The following is a 23,723-nucleotide window of genomic DNA, read 5'->3' as shown; positions in this document are numbered from 1 at the left end:
TTTTGGGGTTGTGTTTTTGGTTTGGCCCCCCCCACCGCCCCCATGGTCCCCGGCTAAAGGTCTTGTCTGTACTCTCGGTCGTCTTTTCAACTTCATCTTGGTTTTCCTGAGGCTTCCCAATAGGCTTCCACATACAGGTCCCCAACCTGTTGGGTTTTGTGGTGTATTGTTTCTCTTCTCTGACTCGCATTAATATTTGAGTGTCTTGCCTTAATCATTCATCATTTTTCACAGATCTCTGCCTGTATTTTCATTTCTTTTGTCTCCAACTTCTACTTAGGCTTCTTGTTCCGCTTTGAATGTCTGTTGCGTCGTGCATCTTCCTAAGAGTGGACTGTTTGCAACAGTCTGCTGTTCTTGCATTCGACCATCAATTTGCCTAGCGTTTTATCAGTGCCGTTCTATTTAATTGTAGCTGCAGCATGGGGTATTTCTTCCTGATGTTCACTTGAACAAGAGAAATAAAGCCATCCTGTATATTTAAGAGGCTCTGAAGTTGTTGCATTGACTTGGAAGCGGGAGCATACGGTGAAAGGTTTAATAATAAAAATAAAAAAGACTTGAGTTAAGATACCACTTGCATATTAAATTCACAAGTGAATATGCAAAATTTTTCAGCAATGTTGAGCTTTCTTTACCTTTTCGTCTCAATATAGAGATAATTCGGGGCATAAGCCAAGTGTGTATTGTGTGTATTTAACAGCCTTGCTTTCCATACGCTTTTCAAGTATCTCTCGTGTGTGTGTGGGGAGGAAATCCTTTTCGAGACTGCCTCACCTTCATAAATTGCGGTGTGACACAAAAGGGCTGAACGCTGTATTCCTGCCTCGTTTATTTTGAAAACTTTGCTACTGAAACCAAACTTAATCAATGAGCTCTGTGTTGTCTCCGATAAGTTATGTACTGGCTTTATTGATTGGGAAGGATTTTAGAAAACCCATGTGGGGTTTATAATGTCAGCAGTGTTTTGATTATGAAAAGAGTTGGAACCTTGGGACGAGGAACCAGGTGGTGTACGTCCTAAAGCCACTGGTGACACGGCTGGGCCGAATCCCTCAAGGGACACAGTTCATGCCCTGCACTTTAGCTGTGGTGACTGGCTGCTATAGATGCACTTTTTGCTCATTAAAATGTTAAAAATCAAACTGCATGTAAAAAGATTTGTGAAAATATAAACTTGGGGATTGATCCAGAAAACTGGCATGTGATACCCTAGAGACACTGGTTTCAGCTACTGGGTAATTTACGCTTATCAGCTGTGTGTCCTGGATTGTCTTGGGGTTTTTTTTTCCTTTTCTTCTTTTTTAGGGTGTTTTGCTTTAGAGGCATTTATGTAGGTTTTTCTTTAAGAAAACAGGCATAGGGGAATAAAATAAGAAAACAGGCTATTGATACTACCTCTGTGTTTCATGTCAGGTAAAAACATAAAAAGGATTATAAGATGCTGACATAGAGGGATTCTAGGTTTGGTTTTGTTACGGTTTTGGTTTGAAATCGTAAAGAAATGATGATTTTTCCAGGCCATAAGTAACCACCCACCTAAAGAGGTCTCGTAGGAAGTTGTGTATTATGTAGGCATTGCTCATCTTTCAAACTGAGCAGAATTTAAAGGAAAAAAAAAAAAAGCATTACATTTATAGTAACGAGCTTGCAACTTGAGCAAAAATTGAATAGTTCTCCAGTAATTGTATTTCTTACATGCAAAAGATGAGCATTTTTGCTAATTAAAAGCTAATTCTGATGTAATTTTTTTTAAAAAAATAATTAAAATTTAAAAATACGTCTGTGGTTAAGTAGTACTAGTCTCAATTTTTTAGTTGTAAATCAAGGCAGATATTGGTGTGTAATGAGCAAAAAATTATGTCCAATAACATTATAACAGCCACATAAAAATATCACTGTAAAATCTTTCTTTAAAAGACAAGGCAATGTATAGTGGAACAAATTCAATATATTGCCTCCTTAAGTGAAAATTTCATTTTCTGTGTTTAGGAAGCCATAAATATCAAGAAACAAGTGCAAAGTTACGTTCTGAGTAATATGCTATTATCCTACAATAACACAATGCTGATGAGATGATAGTGTTTTATTATGTGAATGTTTTTACTTGCAGTTACAGTAATTATTTAATCATCGAAATAACGGAGAGAATATATTCTGCCATTTTGAGGTGACTGATGACTTGTTATCTTTTAACACTCATTTCAGAATTCTCTGTAGCGGCTACATGGCTTTGTTTCTAAAAATAGATGTGCAGTCATTATTTTGAACGCCAATAAAAATATAGGCACTTTACTCTCCTGTGGTTATAATTTTGATTCTGTTACAATTCTGTTGGGGGGGTTTGTGGTGGTTTGTTGTTGTTGTTTTGTGTGGTTTGTGGTGTGGTTGGGTTTTTTTTGTTTGGTTGGCTGTTTTTTTTTAAACATTGTGTGCATTGAGATTTCGGTTGTGGGTAAAGGACAACTGTGTAACAGTTAAAATTTGTTGTGATGTAGTTTTTGTGCGCAAGCAGTCAGAGCCCGTTCAGCAGAGTCAATTCTTGTGGAAGTCAGTGAGATTCTGCACAAGGGTGAACCCAATCACATTAATAAGGCCTTTACTATCAGGGCATTATTTTGTATCAAAATGCATATTTCTGCAGTTTCCTCTGAAACCTGTATAGCTGCCTTCCAAGTTCCCTGCTGAAATCGAAAGGAGGATACTTCTTTACTTTACATGGCATTCTTCAATAGATCCTTTCTTGTTCTTTAAAAACAGGAGGTTGTTAAATAATCTATCAATAAACTGTCAAGAAGTCAAAGTTTCCGTATCTGTTTCTGCCTGAAATCTTAAGAACTTGCCACATTTTAGTTGTCAAGAAACCTCCAAAGAAGAGTCTACGAGCAGTTGAGCCTGAAACCATTGCTGAGAATGGGCTGTGCTTATTTGAATTATGTAGGAGGAACATGTTCTTGCAGAGGAGTCAATATGTTTTCTGCTTCATTGAATAGGTTATTAGATTGATGTAGTTTATTTGTTGAATGATGGCATTGGTTTTAGAAATAAATGAAGCGGGAAGCATCAATTTAGTTATTGATGATAATTTATTACTATTGGTCAGAAAAGTGTTGAATTTATCAGAGGGTTTGTCATTTAGTCAGGGTTATCTCGTTTCAGCTGAAAGCAGAAGTATAGTTTACATTTCAGGTCCTGGAATATCTAGGTGTAAAGGAGAATGAACGATGAATTGGCTGGTAGTAAAGGTCTGCGAACCGGGTAGACCTTGACGGTGGGTTGTGGATTACAGAATTCAAATTTTGAATATTATGGAGCAATAGAATGTAAATGGATAACTTTTGTCTATGAACACAACTGTTTTGGGACTAAAATGTTTCTGGTTCTACCTGTTTAATGACTGTATTTGTTTGAAGTTGTAAAGTTGATTAATTTCTCTGCTGATTGTGTTTTCAGTTTCCATATTCATGCTTTTTATTTGAGATCATGCAGAGGCTATACTTAAAAGTTTGTCTATGACGCTGTTTTGCAACATTTAGAAAACGCTTTGTAGGTTAAACAATTTGTATTAATTTTAATACATGTTATTTTAATCAGTCTTAACACTCAGATTTTCTTTCTAATAGCAGTAGGCACCGTTAAACATTCCTGCTACGAGACCTATTGGCTTTATCTTTTGTTATTTATCTTGCTGATGTTAGGAAGTATTCTCTAATCCCCCAGACCTCTGTTCCTAGGTAACAGTCAAAAGCTGTGCCAGCAGAAGTGGTCCTGCCAGGCCAAACCCATGTGGTTTGGTGTTATTCACTATGATCCATATGGTCAGGGTAGAGATTGTCCCTAGAGAGGTGTTAACACTCAACAACCCAACCTCCTCCTACTCTTTGGAGAATTGCTGGATGGCTCCTGCTGCCTGCCCATGTGTGAATCTTGATTAATTTTTCATTTTTAATGAAGTTTGATCATGTTTATTATTTCACATGATTGACTGCCTGATACTCCTTCCATGTAATTGATAAAGCCCATATTTCTTCATTTGTCTCTTATTTCTTCAGGGCAAAGTTGTGAAATTGTGTGATGTGGTTAATATTAGATTTATTGGTCCCAATAGATGTATAAATTATCTCTTTTTCTCTCCACAGGAAGTTCTGCAGACTTTGACCAAGTTTTGTTTCCCCTTCTATGTGGACAGGTAGTGTTAGCTTTTCAAACTTTACAAGAAAATAAGCTTGTCAATAAAACCACTGTAGAAAATAAAAACCATACCATTCTTAATGTTCTGTCTGCTTGACTGTGATTTAAAGCACCCAAGTGCAAATTATAGTCTTAGAATCACTTTTTCCTGGGGTTTTTATGGGCACCATCAAAAAAAAAAAAAAGTTTTAAAAGTTTGAGCTGTTCAGTGGCAGCAGTAAGAGTGCACATTGGTTTACTTCTATGTAATACTTGGATGCAAAAATGCTTGGGTAGTAATTGTCAAGTATGCATATTAATATCAAAGCTTTGTGTGCATATGTATCTTATTTCTTAATTGTCAAAATTTGGGCAGAATAATGAATTAAGTGCTTTACATTTAAAGGCCTCTTGATCTTGTTGGAATGCTGGTGCTTTACTTGGTGGCTACTAATGTGTGTCTTCTAATTTTTGGGGGAAAAATTGTAGTTACAGTAGATTTGACAGGAACTGAGAATATTTAATTCTTGTAATTTAGAAAACTCCAGAACTTTTCTTAGTTTTTTAGTTTTGCTTTTACTGTGAATTATTTTTGATGGTTTCATGAAGAGAACAAGCATTGACTTTTTGAAAGGATGCACCACGGCTCATACCATCTACGAGCATCATTTAATTGGTTAGCATCACTTGTCTTGGGTCAGCCAACACACCGAATGCTTCTGATTTGATGAAATTGACCTTAACTGTGATTAAACTGCTAGAAATCTTTTTATCATTTCAGTGAAATCTGTGATATTTACAGTAGCAATTGATTTTCTTTATGTATCAACATCCATTTCTAATACCACTTCTTGTTTGAGCCGTTGTTCAATTTTTTTTAGTTTTTTCTTTTTTTTCTTTTTTTTTCCCTCCACCCATAGGCCAGCTGGTATTTCTTAGTTATCTTGAAATACTGCTCACTAGTTTCTATGAATGGAGATGAAATCTCGCTATGCTTCTCTGGAGATAGGAGTCTACATAGCAAAACCCCTGCTATACTTTGTCCTCCGATGTGGGAATTTGGGTTGGAGGAAGCTGAAGGCCTGAATGGATCACGCAGACGATACGTTCTTTCAGCCCTCCAGGTGGTTCCTGCAGATCAGGGTTGAGAGGCATTGGTGAGGCACTGCTGGACATGGCTGTTATTACCAGTGCCTCTGCTGTACCTCATTTGTACATAAAGAGAGAATTTGAAAATCCTGGGCTGTCAACATGAGCTACTTAACCAGTGCTTGTTGACTCAGATGACCTTTAAAAGCCACAAATACTTCTTATAATTTGGAATCACTTTTTGCTGATGATCTCTTTCCTTTCCTAAGGGGAGGGAGTGGGGAAGTACTTATATTTTTCTCGTGTGTGTGTTTCTACTAGAAGTATTTATGCTTACTTTGTGTAGGTTTATTGTACCTAGGGGTTTTGTTTGTTTTGTTGTTATATTGCTGAGGAAAAACAAAAAACATTTTGAAAGATAAGAACACTGAAAACCCATATGGGGTGCAAATGAGAACATAATGAAAAGTGATTCCCATTTTTGGATTCTCTTGTATCTCTTTGGATTCACTGAATATCACAGGCTGTCACTGAAAAGGCTGTAAGCCAACCGTTTTGAACATAAAGGAGAGATTGTAACCCATAGCATACTTAATAATTTAAAATTAAGAATGGCCTTCCAATACCCCAGAAGGTAGAGGATATCCGAAGTTAAGGATATGGCAGCTGAAAGAGATGCGTGTGCTACTTCTCTTCTTGATGTAAAAATACACACACGCGTGCATGCATACGTAGGTATGTGCGTAGGTATATCAATCAATAAATAAATACTTACTGTAGTCCTCTGACGTAGATTTGACTTGGCTTTGAACTGCATGTGGGAATTAACCTGCGAGTTACAGCAAGCAAGTAAACAGTCTTACATCACTGAATGCAAATGAATTTAATGTGACCACCTTTTAGCTACTTCCAAGGTTAGAACTGGTCGAACAGCTGTTCTTAGGGGCTGTTTCTGGAACTCAACAAGTGACAAATTTGCAGTAGTTGGTCTTTTCTTTCCCTATTTACTGTTAACCAACTACTGAGTATTTATTTATACATTTCTTATACTGCGTTTAAAATAAAGTTACTTAAAGTAGTGAGCAGGTAGCCCCATAATGAAATTACTTCAGACAATGCTTTAATATTCCCCTCAGTCTTCTCAGCAAACGCTTTTTCTGCTTTGAGATGAAAGGAAATTGCTTCTAGAAGAAATACTGTCTTCAGTTATATGTCAGAAAGGTCCTTACAGTTGTGTCTTAGAGTTGACTAGCACTCTCTAGTGGGATTTTATCCCTCCGTATGTGCCTGAAAAGTGGTATGTTGGATCAGATCTCCAGTTACTGTAATTCTTAGTCCTCAGAGTGGGGGTTTTTTAATATATATTGTTTTGTTCATTCTGAACGGAGAGAGAAATACTGAAGTGGTTTCAGTAAAGGCCTTCCAAATACTTGGGTACCATTCCCAGTTAACTAGGCTACCTTGTTGTTAGTCATGACAATTTTAGTATTAGAATCTCTCTGCAATGTTGAGAGGTTGTTTTAAATTTTTCATTCTTAATATAACAGTGGAGATACTAGCTCATTGTTCACGTAACGTAGGAGCATGGGATAATACCTTCTGTTGGAATAATACTATGTGCAGGATGTCTCTTCAGGATCTGTGGAAAAATGATCAGTATGAATTACAATGAAGAGATACTGATACATATGATGAGAAATGCGTAGTCACTGAAGAATAGATGCTACTTTTCCTTTCACCAACGCAGAGCCCAAAGTAGCATTATCAGTCATAGAAAGCAGTTTTCAAGTCCTACTAGAGTCATGTCCCCAATTTATACCCTGTTTGTGAGGACTTTTACTTGGGGAAATTTAATTTACGTAACTATGTTCTGTGTTATGTGCAGTATTATGCCAGGCTTTCAGTGGAAACTTCTCGATGGTAGAAGTGTGCTCAGTGGTACTGGAGTTGAGTCTTGCTCTTCTGACTTTGACGTTAAACAGCGGTGTTTCTTTAACAAGTGCTGAGAAAGGACATAAGTCTTCACCTACGTGTGTGTCTCTTCTAAGGCTGCATGTTTTATAGAACAGGTGGCAAAAGCTGAAGAGGTACTATTGCCGCTGCCAGATCACAACTTCAAATGATGAAAGGACACCAAGATTTTGAGGCAAATCAAGACCTTCTGCATATCTGATTGCTCTCTGTGCTGAAGGTTTTGGTGCTCGTTGGCACAGACCCATAATTCTTTTTATATTAATTCTTTTTATATGTATTGTTGCCAGTGGTCAAAAATCACCAGGGACTAGTTGCCCCTTCCTTTAGGCAGTAGACCATGAGTTTTCTACTCTTACGGTTGCAGGATCAAGGCAGAGGCTATTCTCCAACTGCAGGAGTGAAGAACTCCACCTCAGCCAAATATCCTATCAGGATTAGGTTGTGTTGGTGAGATACAGCTGGTGATGGGGGATTTTTAAGAGAACACTGCTGCCCTCTCCCCTTCCCTCCAACCCTAACTTCTGTCTGCCTGTTTAGAGATGAGATTTGTGGTGCTTCCATCCTGTTAGGCTCTAAACAGACCTTCTTCCCATTTGGAAATAGAGCATGAATCTTAAGTTTTGATATTAAGATCTTAGGAAAAGTACATTTTATGTTGGGAAGTTTATCCTTCTGTGTGAAGAACTGACAACTGAAACTTGAGCAAACCTATCAAACATATTTAGTTTCTGCAGATCACACAAATGCAAGAATCTTTAGGTTTGCTTTGGAGGAACTTACGAACTTGTCACAGTTGTTTAATAAACAAGCTTCTCCCTGCTGCAAATGAACCATGTTTTTTTTTTTTTTTTTTCCCTGTTCCATAATTTTAATTGTCAGCTAGAATGCTATTTCTCACACAGGCTCTGCTCTCAACCTTGTTAAAATTAAGCATATAATCCCCTTTTAAAACACCACACTAAAATCACCATAGTAACATTACATCCAAGCCTTACAGATAAAACACAACACCAGTATGGGATTTTTTGGCATCCCCTAGCAGCTCAGTACGGTTTATGGAAATAGTTGCTCTGTTGACATTTTGAGTTTGGTAGGATGATAGTACTTAGGCTGTCTAATTATTCTCAGACTACTGAAATGCTTTTAAATATCTGTCTTTTTGTTCATCTGTGAATTTGGACCACTTTTTTGTCTTCTTCACTGCCTGTTTCTCCTTCCCTATTTGGAATCCACTGAAGGAGTCTTCCTTCTAAGCTGGACAGTGACATCTTTCCGATCCAGATCCAACTTCTATTTCTGAAAGTCTGATTTTTTTTCTCTAGGCACTGAGTGTGTCATCTCCCACATAAACTGTTTATTGCATTGTATATGGCATCATAGAAGAGAATATTTGCTTGCTTTTCAGGAGTGACTGTTAGTTAAATGGCCTTGAATTTAGTGGGTTTTGTTGTTGCTGTTGGTAGGACTGACTGGTAAAGATGCACGTGTAAATGCTAGTCAGTGTTCTCAGTTCTCAGGAAACCTAAAATAAACGAGAACGTAACCTGAAATAAGTGTTAATTTTGTATCATTATGAGGTCTCAAATAGATCTAAAATTGGAATGAAAAGTCCTCTAATAATCATATTAGTCCTAGCTTCGCCACTAAATGTCAAAATTTCTGTTAAACAGCAAAACTACATCTCTACAAACTGCGAGGTGAATTGGGCTTGGTTTACATGGAATCTACCGTCACTGTACATAAGCATTTGATTAACTTTAGGCAAATGTGGTAATGTCTCAAGAATGTCTTTCATTTTGTTAATAAATAGCATTCAGAAAGTGCCATCCTTTAAATGTAAAGCATCTTATTTTGATCGTATCTTACTATTTTGAGCATCACCTATTAGTGGTAAAATACAGATGTGAATTATAGTATTTTTAAAGACATGAATTTTTAAATCCTGGGGTTTGAAGGTTTTTTGTTTGCTTGGGTGGTTCGGTTCTTTTTTTTTTTTTTGTGGTGTTTGTGGTTTAGGTTTTTTTTGTTTTGGTGGTGTTTTTTTGTTTTATTTTCTTTTCCAAAACTATGTTTTTTGAATTTGGGCAAGTTTTCCTGTAGTGATGCTTTCCACTGTGGTGTGGGTGGGAGCCAACATATAAGAATGTTATTAGTTCACTTGTGCTGTTCTTGAAGAGCCATTAAGACATTACAGATGAGGCAAATGACTCTTAATTTTGCAAAATCACATAAAAGTCCTGCAAAATTATTTTTATAGTCATGTCTGGCTTTAGCACAGTGTACTTTTGATTCTAGTTTATCTTTTCTTCCTTTGCACACTACTCTAGTGTTTCTTTTAACTGATTGCCTAGCTGCTAGAGTAAAGGAGAGTCTGGAGGAGTCAGAAGTCAGGAGGAACTGGCATGGTTCCAGTTGCTGAACACTTTGGACTGATGTATCTGGCATACATGCAAAACTGGTAGATGGATAACAAAGCTTCTATGACTCAATATCCAGGTGTTGAAGAAGCTTAGCATGTTATTAAACATTGTCTTGCTCTTGGAGTAAAGCACTTCTCAAATGAAGAGTAATAAATAAATCTTTTGGGTTATATGAGAGAACATGGGTTTGGTTTGTACAGTGTGTACTGCATGAAGATGGTTGATAGTCATAACCATTTTCATTTAAAGATAAATGCATTTTTAGTATCCTCCCACACTTAAAAAATGGGCACCCCCCCCAAGCCCCTCCTCCCTCACCAAGCAACTAGCATATTTAGGTTTCTAGAGGGTATATACTCTCAAAGTTAATTTCTCAAAAAAACTGCTGAAAGAGGAAAAGTTATAGGTTCAATGACTTAGACTAGATACTTTTGACACAGAGTTAGCTCAGCATTAATTTTTTCCTTTTTACTCTCTCTATTTTCAGCCATGCAGTTAACCAAGTTGGGCAGAACTTTACATTTGTGCTTACAGACATTGACAGCAAACAGAGGTTTGGATTCTGTCGCTTATCTTCTGGGGCCAAGAGCTGCTTCTGTATCTTAAGGTAGGTCTGTGGTTTGGCTTTTGGCTGACTCTAGGAAACAGTGTTTGACTTTGCTGTGTTACACTGCAATTATAATTTCCAGCTGTTCAAAATTATTTTCCTATCTGGTCCTCAAAGTCACTGCTCTTCTGCAGAAGTGATGCAAAATATCTTGCACTTTGAGTTCCTCTGTAGATAACTGTATTTGTTTGTAGTCAATGTTCTTGAGTTAACAATGTAGACAAAAAAAAAAGGTCTCTCTGCAGTAATTTGATATGACATAGCATGATGGCAGCTGTTATCTTTAGCTGTCACAACTGATCTTGTTAAGACATTTTGTGGACATTTGTATATGCAAGTTTTATTAACAAAGCATCTGCTGGTAACTGAGAGAATGTCACTGATGTTGTCCACATCCTAAAAGTTTGCGTGTATGAGCTTTACTCTGTCCTATTGAAGGTTTTGTGAAGTTTGTCATAATAAAAACTGTTAGTGGAAGTTGGAAACAATGCATTTCACACAAAATGAGCAAAGACGCTCTATCAGAGTAGTTTTCAATGGCCTCCCACAGACATGCTGGAATACAGTCTGTAATGTTCTATTTGTTTGCTACAAGAAGTGATGCAAGTAAAATCAGTTTTAATATCTACCAATATATTAGTTCCATTAAGAACTTCTATGGATTGAAGATTTCCACATGGCATCCAGCCTGCCTTGTTTTAAACAAATTTAACAATGGTCTGTCTTGTGCTTTCTGCTTTTCCATGTTCATGATAAATCGGAAGTTTCAGAGCAATGGCCCAGGTAAAGACAGCTCGGAGTTAACTGTATGAACAGCCAGCTAGGTGACTGAACAATTGCTCAAGCAATCACAAATGAGGACAATTTCCTCTATGAGCAATTGTAGACATCTGTCTTGGTCATCTCTGGTTTGCTTTTCACGTGAGAGAATCCAGTGTAAGAACAAGAAGAACTTGTCTTTGTCCTACGAGTGCTGTGTGTTGCACACGACAGAGTGGGACCTTCTGTATGTATGTTATTGAATATGACCCCTCTGGAGAATTTCAGGGATAACGTTGCAAAATATAAGTGCACCTATCAAGAACAAGGACAATTAATCATTTCACTGGGTTGCATGCAGCAATGCCATGGAATAGATTTTGTGTTGATGTACATATTTGATGTACATACATTGCCCAGGTGGCCAAGAAGGCCAACAGCATCCTGGCTTGTGTCAGGAATAGTGTGGCCAGCAGGAGCAGGGAGGTGATTGTGCCCCTGTGCTTGGCGCCGGTGAAGCCGCACCTGGAATACTGTGTCCAGTTTTGGGCCCTTCACTACAAGAAGGACATTGGGGTGCTGGAGCGTGTCCAGAGAAGGGCAGCGGAGCTGGGGAAGGGTCTGGAGCACAGGGCTGGTGGGGAGCGGCTGAGGGAACTGGGGTGGTTTAGTCTGGAGAAGAGGAGGCTGAGGGGAGACCTGATCGCTCTCTACAGCTGCCTGACAGGAGGGTGGAGCGAGGTGGGTGTTGGTCTCTTCTCCCAAGTAACCAGCGATAGGACGAGAGGAAATGGGCTCAAGCTGCGCCAGGGGAGGTTTAGGCTGGAAATTAGGAAAAATTTCTTCACGGAAAGAGTGGTCAAGCATTGGAACAGGCTGCCCAGAGAGGTGGGGGAGTCCCCAGCCCTGGAAGCGTTCAAAAAACGGGCAGAGGTGGCACTCTGGGACATGGTTTAGTCTAGTCTACCCTTAACTGGTTTAGTGTGGGCTTGGTAGTGTGGGTTAATGGTTGGACTGGATGATCTTAAAGGCCTTTTCCAACCTAAACGATTCTATGATTCTGTGATATTTAAAATGAATACATCTGTGCCATTTGTGCTAGCACTGGACTGGTGAAGATGTGTTTGTTGCCTTGTACTTCAGCGTTATACTGAACGGCAGTGATCTGCTAACAGGTGTTTTCCAGTATCTTCCTTCATTCTGTCTTCTCTCTAGTAGATGTTTCAACTATTACCAGCTATGGCAATCCAGCAATACGGGCCGTATACTGAAGGCAGGAAGGTATTTCCCTGGCTGTTTCCCCGTAGCTGCTGCCCTGTATAGTTGGGGTGCTGATTCACTCCCATGTGGGAAGTGTCTGGTTACATAAGGTAACTTTTCCTGATTAATGACAGATTAAAGGGGAAACACAGTTTAAAAAGAAAATCTGAATGAGGAGTCGTGTGAGTCCCTTCTTGATCTCTCCTGGATAAGAGTTCTTTGCTGTCAGCTCCCTTATGTTGAGTGAATGCCAAGAAGAAATGGAGGAGTTATGTTGTAGTTAAATGCCTTCTGCTTCAACTCATAACCAAAAAAAAAAAAAAAAAAGAATTTCAGTGCAGTTACAGCAGTGGTTGAATTGGGACACTTAGCTTCATTCCTATTGCTTCTTTCTCCTGTGAACTAATGAGAAAATGAAATTTCATCATTAATGCAAGTGAATGTAAGTTCTAGAGGATAATAAAGAATGTAAATCAGCATTACACGGATTCACTTGCTCTGTTCCCAGGACTGCAGCACCCACTGTCGATGTGAACCTTCTCAGTGTCCTTTATGAATTAAAGGATGCTGCATGGTAAATGGATGGTCAAAACGTGCTGAAGAACGTGAGAATGGTACAAAAAAGCAAATGGGGATGAAAAGAATGTTTGTTTGTTTGGTTTTTAAATTACAGGTTGGATGGCAGCAAGCTTCAAGTATGCCTTGCTATGCTCAGCAATAGTATAAGAATTAAGTGATATTGTTTATTATTAGAGATGATATTCACATGTTTATCAGTCAGATTTTATGGGTCTGGCCATGGTAAAATGGTTTGGAGGTGGAAAATCATCATGTGTTCAGACTTGTTATTGAAGAGGAACAGGAGAAAAAGGAAATTCTTTTCACTTAGCTGGTGCTTTAAAAAACTTCTGCAGAGGTCTGGAAGCAAAGTGTAAAGCTGAGACAGTACTCAGAAGGCCAGAAGTCAAGGTCTGGACTTTGAGTTTTAAAATGACCCAGAGACTTTTTCATGTGGATGCAAAATACAGTAAGGCACTTCTTGGAGTTCAATAGCAGTAAAGTTATCCATGTGGATGTAGCTCCTGTCGCCAGCAGAAAGGCAGTTCCATTTTACAGAGTAACTCTTCCAGCTATTTTAACCAGTACTGTTTAGAAATCTGCTTTCAAGATAGTTTTCATAGTTTTGTTCCTCCTGTGGATACCATCACACAGACTTACGGAAATCTTGGATTAAGTTTAAAAACTGCATCTTCTAGGTGTTTTGTGATTTTCTTTTAATGTAGGACCACTGAGCCTGTCTCTCTTACTCCGTTTCCTTTTTTCTTCACTTGATTTCTAGCTAATCATGAAGCTACAATGACCAAATGTTGTATGTAACGCAGAGTTGCAGAGCGCTCTGTAGCAGAGATGACTCCTTTCTGCATTTCAGACAGCAGAGGGCGGACAAAAGCACAAAACAAGTGTCACAGATGGTCTGGTGGGGTTTTTTGAGGTTCTAAACAGTGAAGTGAATTAAAAAAACCCCACATGAGCTCACGGTCCACACATCAAAATCTCTTGGGTAACTTGGAATTCGGGGCTACCTTTTTCAATGCAATATGTTACATGATTTAAAATAGGTTTTTTAATTCTTTTCCAAATGGTGAGTGCATGGTAAGTACAGAGCTAATGTCCAAGTCATCAAATTCTGAGTTCTAATTTGGTAATTTCAATATACTAGAAAAATTACCACACCCAAAGATTTTTTTTTCTTTCTAAGACTTCCTTTAAGGACGTCAGGATTTTTGCTGAAATAAAATAAATCCTATTGGATAAGGATTAAGCAGCTGATTTTTTTTGTTTGTTTGTTTCTAGAGGTTTGCTTTAATCTGTCTTGGCCTCAGATTTGGCATGGGCTTTTGAGGATGAACAACATAGATAGTTCTGAATTTAGTGAAGAGCTGTAGTCTTCTATTTAAAAAAAAAAAGAGGTGTGGAGACTTTTCCAAACTGGTGTTGCTCACTCTTCTGAGACATCATCTTCAACTCCTTCATCAGGCATGTCCCCTAGCTTTTTTCTGGAATTTGTATGCTCTTGTTTGTCATCTTTTCTAAATCTTCTATGTATGTAGAGTGGTAATGTTCTTTTATTAGGGCAGAAAAGTCTGGAAGGTGTCAAAGAGGTCCAGAACTTGTTCTTGATTGCTGTTTCCTGCTAATTGCAGTGTACTGAAAGATGATGTAAACATAATGATTTACTGATATGATCTCAGAGATAAGAAATAAAATAACAGTATAAATTTATCTTTCTGCTTTTATATTTTCTTAAAGCATATAGATGCTTTCTGATTCTTAAGAATTTTGCATCCTGAGGCTCTTAATTTTAATTTCCTCATTGTTTTAATGTTAGATCTCCTTACTAGCTTATTTGTCTTTTCAAATGCCTAGCAGCTCCAGCTGTACTAGGGTCTCCAGAAGCCGGTTTGTTGGTTACGTTCTGGACGGTGGTGTTCGGTGGCCCAGCTCTATTTGCCTCTTTGGCTAACTCCTGTGGTCTAGAACTCTTAAGAGGCACAGGCATTGATGGATTTCAGCATTCTTCTGGTAGGAAAGTAATGCATAAACCAGTTTGTATCGTAAAGTGTACTGAAATGAGTAGAATGTTTAATTTTACAACTGGTTTTCTCAAAGCTTAAGTGGACACTTTTTGCATGCGGTCTGCTCATAGGGGGACAGAGTTAAAAACCTCATAGGCTGAAGTTACTGTGAGCCCGATAGTTGCACTTGTACTGTTTGTAATGGTCTGAAGGTGGGTGAAGAAAATGAAGATAGGGTATGAAGAGTCTGCTGAACGTAGGATATTCTAAAGTGTACGAAGACACTGAAACATGAAATTCCTCCCCTGCCCCTTCTCTCCCTTCAGAGAAAGTTACCAACCTCTCGTGTGAAGACATTATTTAAAAGCGCATATCAGTTTTCATCGAAGCTGGGTTTTGTCCTGATTTTTATAAGTTGTAGAATCTCAAACTCCTGACAACTTTGCATTTCTGTGCAGTCATGAAGGAAGAAAAAGTTCTGCTTTAGGAATGTCAGAAATGTTGTTAACTCAGTCTGAATACTTTTTTTGATACACTTATTGCAGAATGTTTATATAATGAAACTAACAAGTTTAATTTTTGAAAAATATTTTTATCTTTTGTCTCCTGAAATATTTCCAGAATTCAATGTAAGGACCCAGTTACTGATGCTTGAAAAATTCTTCAGGTTATAAACAGATAGGATCCAGTCATTTCTTCAAATGTGTGTTTATTTTATATTCTGACTATTTAAACTTTAAAATAAGTTTTATGTTTATGAAACACACTGCTTTTAAATAAAAAATAATGGCAATGTTAAATGTATAGTAACCTATTTAAATGTATGAACTGGTTTAAATGTGTAAGTCAGTGTAATGATTTCAGGTTATGTACATGGCGACTTGAATAGTGCTATTTTTTTTCCGTATAGATTAAAAAAAAAAATCACATGCATGTTCACCAAGTTGACCCCTAGTATTAAACATGTACTTCTCTTATGGCAATGTATATTTGAGTTTAAAAAATAAATTTGGTAGTTTAACTGAGAAATAATATTTTTATATCAATTTAACTGAACTTTTGTAGTAAGTAGATATAAGGCTGAGTATGATTGTGCTCTTCAAAACCATTTGGCAGATGGTTATCAAGTAACGTTCTTGCTGTTACTTAGTTTGCTTCATAGTCCCTGGTTCTGAGGCCAGTAATGTGAAAAACTGAATGAAAAACACTGTGAAATAAAAAAGAATCTGGAAAAAAACCCCCACAAAACACCCCCAAACCCCCAGCACTTCTACAGGACAGTGTAGCAATCCTAATAAAACTGTCTTTAACATTTTTGGAGAAACTTACCAGGTTGTGTAAAACACTAAATTCTTAATCTAGTCTGGATTACTGGTGTATGATAGAGTATTAAAATTTATAAATACTTTTATATATGATTCTTCACTGATTGTATTTAAATATATTTTCTAGGATGTCACTAAGCTTGTAAAATATTGTGATTTACTAGTTCTTAAGTTATAAAGCTGGGCAGAATGTCCATTACAGTTCTCCATTTCGATAGAAGTCAAACTCATAAAAGCTACGGCGACCAGAAGTCAGGGTACCTGTCCATCTGTGCAGATGAATGTGTTGCCTTGCTACCTGCAGTTTCTCCACAAATGTGATTTTGGTCAGTTAGTGTATTTAATTTGCAAAATTTCTTTTCTTCCAGATATTATCAGAACAGCTTTGGGAGGCGTTAGGTAAATGCTGCCAGACCGTACACAGCCCTTTATCCCTCAGAGGCTGCCTGTGTGCTGTTCTCTCCCTTCCTATCAAAAGGGGTTGCAGCAACAATAGGAAAAGCTTCCCGAGAGGAGAACGTGGTCGTTGGTACGTGGCTGAGACGATGCGCTGGGGAAGCGTGGGGAACCGCGCAGGGTGGATTGCCCTGCGGGCCCCGAGTTTATGCGCGCTTAGTTAAGTAATTAGACTTGGTGGACAAGAACGCTCTCATTCCTGTAGCTGTGTAGTAGGTACCTTGCATTTTTTTATTATCAACTAGTAGAATTTCTGTTTTACCTGTTAAACTATGAGCTATAGCACCTATGTGTAACTCCTTGAAGGAGCAGTAGTAATACAAGTCAAAGATTTTTGTCTCGCTCCAAGTTTTCTTAAAAAAAAAAAAAAAAAAAAAAAAGCTAAAACTTTGCGTAGTTTTGCTTTTGTTCACAAACTTACCGGGCAAATTTACTGATTTAAGAAGGTGCTATAACCATGTGCAACTCTGATTTCGATTCTACTTAATTTGAAGTTTTCAGTGGGTATTCAGCTTTTGTACCCAAAATGAAAATCGTTCTTCTGAAGTGAAATGCAGAAACATTTGTGTGGAAATCCCTCTCGGCCAAAATAGCTAAGCTCTGCACCACTCTTTTTCTAAGATAAAAAGAAATGAATCTATAATAGTTCGTGACAGATGGCAGAAAATGTAACTAACTGAATGTGATTCTGTATGGAGTTATTTGAGGTTTTTGGTGTGATTTGTTGTGAGTTCCTCTCCTCCCCCCTTTCCTTTCCTTTGATTGCAGTCTTTGTCCATTTATTCTTAGGATAGAATAAGATTTCTGAGCAGGGGCCTCTCTTGTGGTGCAAAGTGAGAATTGTTTTTAATTGAGCAGAAACATGTGGAAGGATCAGGAATATCTCAAGGGATTACAGAAAAATTCCAAATTTGTACTACTTACAGCTTGTGTTTAGAGCAGGGTCTGCTGGGAATAAATGTTAGTTAGTGTGACCTGTGACCTTAAAAACTGTTGACATGGATTTCAGCCAGAAACTAGCCACAGAACTCCTTTGTTAAGCTCATTCATAGCTCCTTGAAAACTCTAGTCAGTGAAAGTTGCCAGCTCAAATCTAAGGAAAGCAGAGCCCTTTTTTTTTTCCTCTTTTTTTTTTTTTTTCTTTTTTTTTTCCCATGCTTTGGAAACAGTGGACGCCCCTTAACCAGCAAGACTTCTTTAATAGGACTGCATCGCCTAAACTTGATTGGAATTGACAGCTTCCTGGCTCGGGCTTGCCAACTGGCAGGGCATTGATGCATAGGGGACAAACAGCTTTAAGGGCCTGTATACCACTGTTTGTGTATGTGCCTCCGAAATGTAACACGCTTCTGTTGTGATACCTTCTAATGTAAAGAAAAAAATCCCAAACCCCGAGCACTGCCTTTAGTTCTGCAGATCTTTCAGTTATTTTGGGGGGAGAAAATGGAATATTTGTGTGGGTTTTTTGTTTTACAATAATTGTCCTGTTGTCTTCTAGAATTTTCCTTTTTCACTGATTTGGCCAAAAGCCACAGAAAAATATTTACACTTGGGGGGGAAGACATTTTGATTTTGGAATTTTGACTTTTTTTTTTAAATGTGGCTGTATAGTACTTAAAAACCTGATTATCCCCCTATAAAAGGGTTAAGTTTACAAAACCTCCTTCTTGTGCGCTCACTTCTTTACACGTTTTTCCATTTAATGGGTTTAGTGTGTCTTCAGCTGGTTCTGTGATAGGATTCATTATTTGGCCTGCCTGAAGGCTGACCTGACTTAAACGTTACTGTTGAAGTTCAGATGTACCATCGCATCAGTAAGTTACGTTGCTACTGCGTGTATCTGGTGCTAAGAATAGGTACAAAATGGGATGCGGGAAGGAGAATACAAATTTTGATTAATTTTAAGCGGGGAAAAAAAGGTATGCAAAATAAAGTAATCTTCATGAAGAATCATTGAGCAGATAGATGGTAAACTGAGATTAGATATCCTTGACTGATTTACAGTGAAACTCTATGCTGTTTCTCTGCTGTGGGGTAGAGTCCCACTGATTCAATATCCTTTGAACAACCTGCACTGTTAAAGCACCCAAATATTACAGGTTTGATTCTGGTATTTCTTAAAGGCTTGATTTTGTAAATGTGCACACTAGTAAGGCTGATATGTCTTTTGGAATATCTTCCTTTTTTTTTTTAAAGGAGAAAATAGATGCAAAGGCGAAGCAACCCCATTTCTCCCAAGGACAGTGCAGTATTAACCAATAATGACTGTTGTTTTCTAGGGATGGAGAGGAAGGGTGGTGGAAGAAGTTGGAAGCTGCTTCCCCCTTGTAGCCATGCTCTTCCATCGAAGGCGTAAGATTCTTGCCCTTTTCTTAGTCTTTATCATCCTCTTTGAATTCTTGGGCTGGTTTTTGTAGCCTCAGAGCGCTGGACTTCCTACCAAACTCATTTGTGATCAGCTGAAGGAATTTGAGTTTCACTGGATTCCACCCACTTTTCCAGAGTTGGCTTTGCTGCTTTCCTGCGTGTAGAGCATTTTGTTCATGTTAGTGAGTCAGGTTGGAGTAATTCAGCTCAATGAAAGCTTAGGCCTATAGAAATTCTTTAATAAACTATGGAAATCATGAAATACTTTAATTAGAAAGGTTGATTATTTTTGTTGTTCTTGTTCTAAAATATTCTGTAGCTGTTGTTTGTGAAGGAGTATTTGCAGATGAATAAGGAAGGACATCCCATTCTCACTTTATCTGGATGAAAGTTTGGAACATTAAAAAAGCCCAGATTTGTAATGCATGCTTTGAACTAGTGTTAATAGGAATTTTCTTCTATGTAGTATACAGACTATCACATTAACAACAAATAATTTAATGTATTTAGTAGTAGTCTGATATATGGGAAGGCTGAGCCGTAGAATTCTTCTTGTTAACTGAAAATTCTTACCTGATTTACAGTTTCTTCATGCTTTGCATTTTTCCTTTGCATACATAGAAGTAAATTAATAGGAACTCTATTTTGTGCCTGGTAAGAAAGTAGTTAGACTTTTTTTTTTTTTTTTTTTAAATTTACTGCACAGCAGAAAAAAAGCCCCCTCCCTGGCTGTGCGCTGCTTTGAGGAAGATGTAACTCTGAACTCTAGCTTAAGCTTTTGCCGTTTTCCCACTTGTAGGTTGTACGTGGGGTTTTTTTTGCCTGGTTGCTATTCACAAGCATTGATTTCAAGAAGAGCAATTACTAGGGTTTGGCTGTTTTGTTTGTTTGTGTTGCCCCTCTCCGCCTCCCCACTCTTACCTTTGATATATGTAGACAACTCAAACTTTAATTTTAATATCTTGGAGTGAATTGGAAGGTGGAGAAGGGAACTAGCACAGAGAACAAGACGGTACCAGGACTGCCGAGTTCTGTATCCAGTTTTCATTTGTGACGGATGCAATGAACATGCAGTCTCGTGACCATTGCTTTAAGTACTTTTATTCTGGCAAGCTGAGTAGATAGATTTTGGGTTCTTTTTCTCGATAAGGTTAGGTTACACCTTGTTCATTGTAGCCAGTGTGAAATTAGTGCTTGTATCCATTTATGTAATTTTATTTTATAATTGGTTTTAAAAAAGCTTACATATAATCCACTTTTTTGAAAGGAGAGAAAGAGTACTGATAATGAAACTAGGCTTGCCTACAACTGAGGAAGAATTTCTTTTGCTAATTTAAAGCTGTAACTACAAGTCTAGGCTGCCAGGAATAACTGTACATAACCCCAGAGCAGAGATATCCTTTAAAACCCAAACAAACAAAACCACTCCTCTACATCTCTCTCAATATATCTCTTTAACCTGATTTCTTCCCTCCTTCTTTTTACTGTTAGGCTTCTATGTGGACACAGAAAAATATTACTGTCTAATTAAATAAGAAAAAGGTCCAGACTTTAATTTATGAGGATTTACTATAGTTGTATGTTGGATAAAATGGTAATAAGCAAAATCAATGTTTTGCTTCTGTATGTATCTATATGATACTTCAAGCCTTCCAAAAAGACGTTTGGTAATGGCTGGAAATGATACAGAACACTTTTTGGACAGTCTGTTTGGTCCTTGTGGTGTAGCTTAAAATGCTTCGGAGATGAAAGAAAATAGCAAACCGGTTCAGTTAGACATTGGCAAAGGCCACAAAAAATACATGTATAAATCATGAGAAATTGGATCCCTCTGATTCAACAGTATGACAAAATTGTACCTAATAAAGATGTTGTTATTGAGCCTCTGTCTGCCTTTTTTATAGTTTTGGGCTTTTTTAACATTACTTTTTTAGCAGTGGATTCAACACATGCACTAAATGTAAGTAAGAGTTGAAGATGCAGACATTTCTCAGTTCCTTTGCACGGAGCTTGCAGAGAAAAGAAGAGAGGGCAGGCAAGGCTCGTAGCTAGACTTTGACCTTCTTTCGCAGAAATTCTAGTTTCTTACAAGCCTTAACTGTAGCAAAACAGTTCAACTTCCTCTTCTGTGTACGACAGGAAATTGATCTAAAGTGGCTTGGAAAATGTGAGAACGCCATGAATGTAGTATGCAGGGTTGGAAGGGGTCTCCTGTTGTTGCAGGCATTTTGCTTTAACTTGACATGTTTATAAAACAGTTTACATCTTAAAAGTTTAGGGTTTTTACCCCTGCGGATTTGCTTAAACAGACACTGGCTTTTATTTTCGGTTACTTGTCAGAATATATATGGAAAAGTGATGAACCTAGTGAAAAGGGAGCTTGACATCAATTAAATTTAGCTGTCTGCTTTGTGTTTCTTCTCTCTGATACACTGTTTCCAGTATAGTTTTTTCCAAACTTCCTGTGTTTTTTTCTTTATTGTCTTTACAAGTTTTTACAAGATAGAGTTATTTAAAAATACTGTTCCAGGAAAAGAGGAATAAAATTTTGTATTACATCTGCTCATTTGTTGTCTTCTATTTTCATCTCTGCCATTAAACTTTATTTAGACTCTAGAAACTTATTTCAGAAAGCCTGTAAGGTTGTCCTAGTATCTTATCTTGCTGAAGTATCTTCAAATAAATTTTGAAGTGTCTCTCAAGTTATATTAGCTTTCTGAAACTATAGCCTCTGCAACACTCAATAAAATACACTTAATTAAAATAGTCTTAAAAAATTAAAAGCATGCAATAATGCATTTTTTCTGTCCCATCGTTAAAAGGCTTCTATTGAAGTTTATGCTGAGTTTTCCTTGGTCCTCTTGTTGACATGATTCATAATGTTTGAGATCATTCATGGTCAATATGTTGTGTATACGGATTTCACAAGAATGTGCAAAAATATGAAAGAGGTTTTTGCATATTTTCATATATAAATGTCTGTCTAAAGAGCAGTGTCACAAACCCAAGTCTTAAAGAATCTGGTTGATTCTATATGAGGCTTGTATTTTCTGTTTAGTTAATATGTGAAAAGTGTCTACAGTATTTCCTCTTAATTGTACAGAACATCATAGTTGTAGCAATAGAAATACATTTTGATGTTTTGAGTTTTAAGGCCAACGTTGAAAGGAGTCGATTCCACTGAACTCATAAATAATGAATTCTCATTTTCAACTAGATGTAGTTGATAAATAACAAGTCAATAGGGAATATATTAAATGACACTGAGTGAAAAGCTTTGGAGTTTTCACTGTGGTGTCAGTAGGTCTGTTAAAGGCTTTGCTAGCTGAGCCTGAAGTTTTAAAGCATGGTTGAATTGCTTTAAATATTTTTGTTGAAACTTAAATACGGTAGAACCTTGCTAATCCGCACGCCTCATAATCACAGACACAAAAATGGCAAGCTCCATGTATGGCTCCGCAGAAATGGACAGGGCTGGAGTAAGGTTTCATGTTTCTAGGCTTCATTTTTCTTAAATATACTACAGTATGCTTAATGTGTTAAATTCTATTTATGTCACTCTTCATAGTAGCAAAATACCATCATAGAAGGTACTTTTTCCAGTCTTTTTTACCCTTTTTGTTTCATAGATGTTACCAATTTGTGATGAGTCCTCTACTCATAGTTGCAAATTATCTGATGATGTCAATATAAATGAATTAAGATTTGAATACTACATGCAATAGGAAAAAGATTTAGAAAAGACAAAAAAAGTTACAAGTTCTGAACGCTGGATTTTTCTGTAATGACAAAATGCTCTGAAAGAGAGAGACATCTTTCTAGGTGATGGAAGGACCCGGTTACGTTGCTTTTAAATGAATTGAGAGATCTGGTATTTTCATTCTTGGCTTTTACTCTGCCTTGTCATGCACACCTTCGTTCTTGCTTTCTGCTCACTGGTGACACATGCCTTATGGTTGGAGTAGGGGTTGTGAAGTCTTTGCTGCAGATGCTTTAATGTATGTGATGAGCTGGTGATGGTGTTTGAAACAGAAGTTCCCCTCTGTTTCTATCAATTTTTCTGTTACCGTTCACTGGAAACAGCAATTATTTATGTGGTTTGATCTTGATTGCAAAAAGAAAAATAAATCCTACTGTTATAAAATACTATGAAATGTTACCTCCAACCAGTCTGCTCCTCTCCCTCCCTGCAGTTGTTGGTGACGTGCTAAGGAAAATCGGGGAAGCCGTCCCTGGTCCGGCCCAGTTGGGGCAGGTGCTGCAGGCCTGGGTGTCTGGAATAAAATGTTGAATGCATAAGGGGTTAGTTGGTTAATATTAGGAAAATACTTTTTTTCCCACTGAACTTCCTAGATAAACTGGACCTGCTGATTGGTAACTGCATACAAAAAAAACCCCAAAGCGTCTCCTGGGAAGTATTTCTATTAGAAATAAACATTAGAAGCCAAATTTTCAATAACCAAATTTAAGTCCCTTCTTACTTGTAAAAAGAGGTTACAAAGAATATTATGAATACTTTATTTGGCTACTGTTCAGCCATTTTATAATTGTTCCTAGACGGTGCTTGGCATTGGAGAAAAGATGTTTTGATTTTGTTTTTCACTATATATGTGTACATATACATCATTATTCTTAGTCGAAAGTTTAAGTGTTATCCTTTAAGACTGGTATTTATTTCTCTACTTGTTGATTTTGGTACCGAGTCTGCGCTGTGTACTTG

At 37.5% G+C, this 23,723-nt stretch overlaps 1 protein-coding gene across 7 annotated transcripts in view; it reads left to right on the top strand.

Moving 5' to 3' along the window:
• The window catches only part of DENND1A (DENN domain containing 1A), a 215,187-nt gene that overhangs the window by 51,189 nt on the left and 140,275 nt on the right, over nucleotides 1-23,723 (top strand). For all 7 annotated transcript variants that reach the window (XM_075716203.1, XM_075716202.1, XM_075716201.1 and 4 more), the window contains exons 4-5: nucleotides 4,140-4,189; nucleotides 10,141-10,260. In XM_075716203.1, coding sequence (XP_075572318.1) covers nucleotides 4,140-4,189; nucleotides 10,141-10,260 — 170 coding nt within the window. The remainder of the gene's footprint in view (nucleotides 1-4,139; nucleotides 4,190-10,140; nucleotides 10,261-23,723) is intronic.

This window comes from Pelecanus crispus, chromosome 9 (genome assembly GCF_030463565.1).
Source record: "Pelecanus crispus isolate bPelCri1 chromosome 9, bPelCri1.pri, whole genome shotgun sequence".
In the NCBI taxonomy this organism is placed as follows: Eukaryota; Metazoa; Chordata; class Aves; order Pelecaniformes; family Pelecanidae; genus Pelecanus; species Pelecanus crispus.
This window is presented reverse-complemented; position numbering and strand designations above follow the sequence as displayed.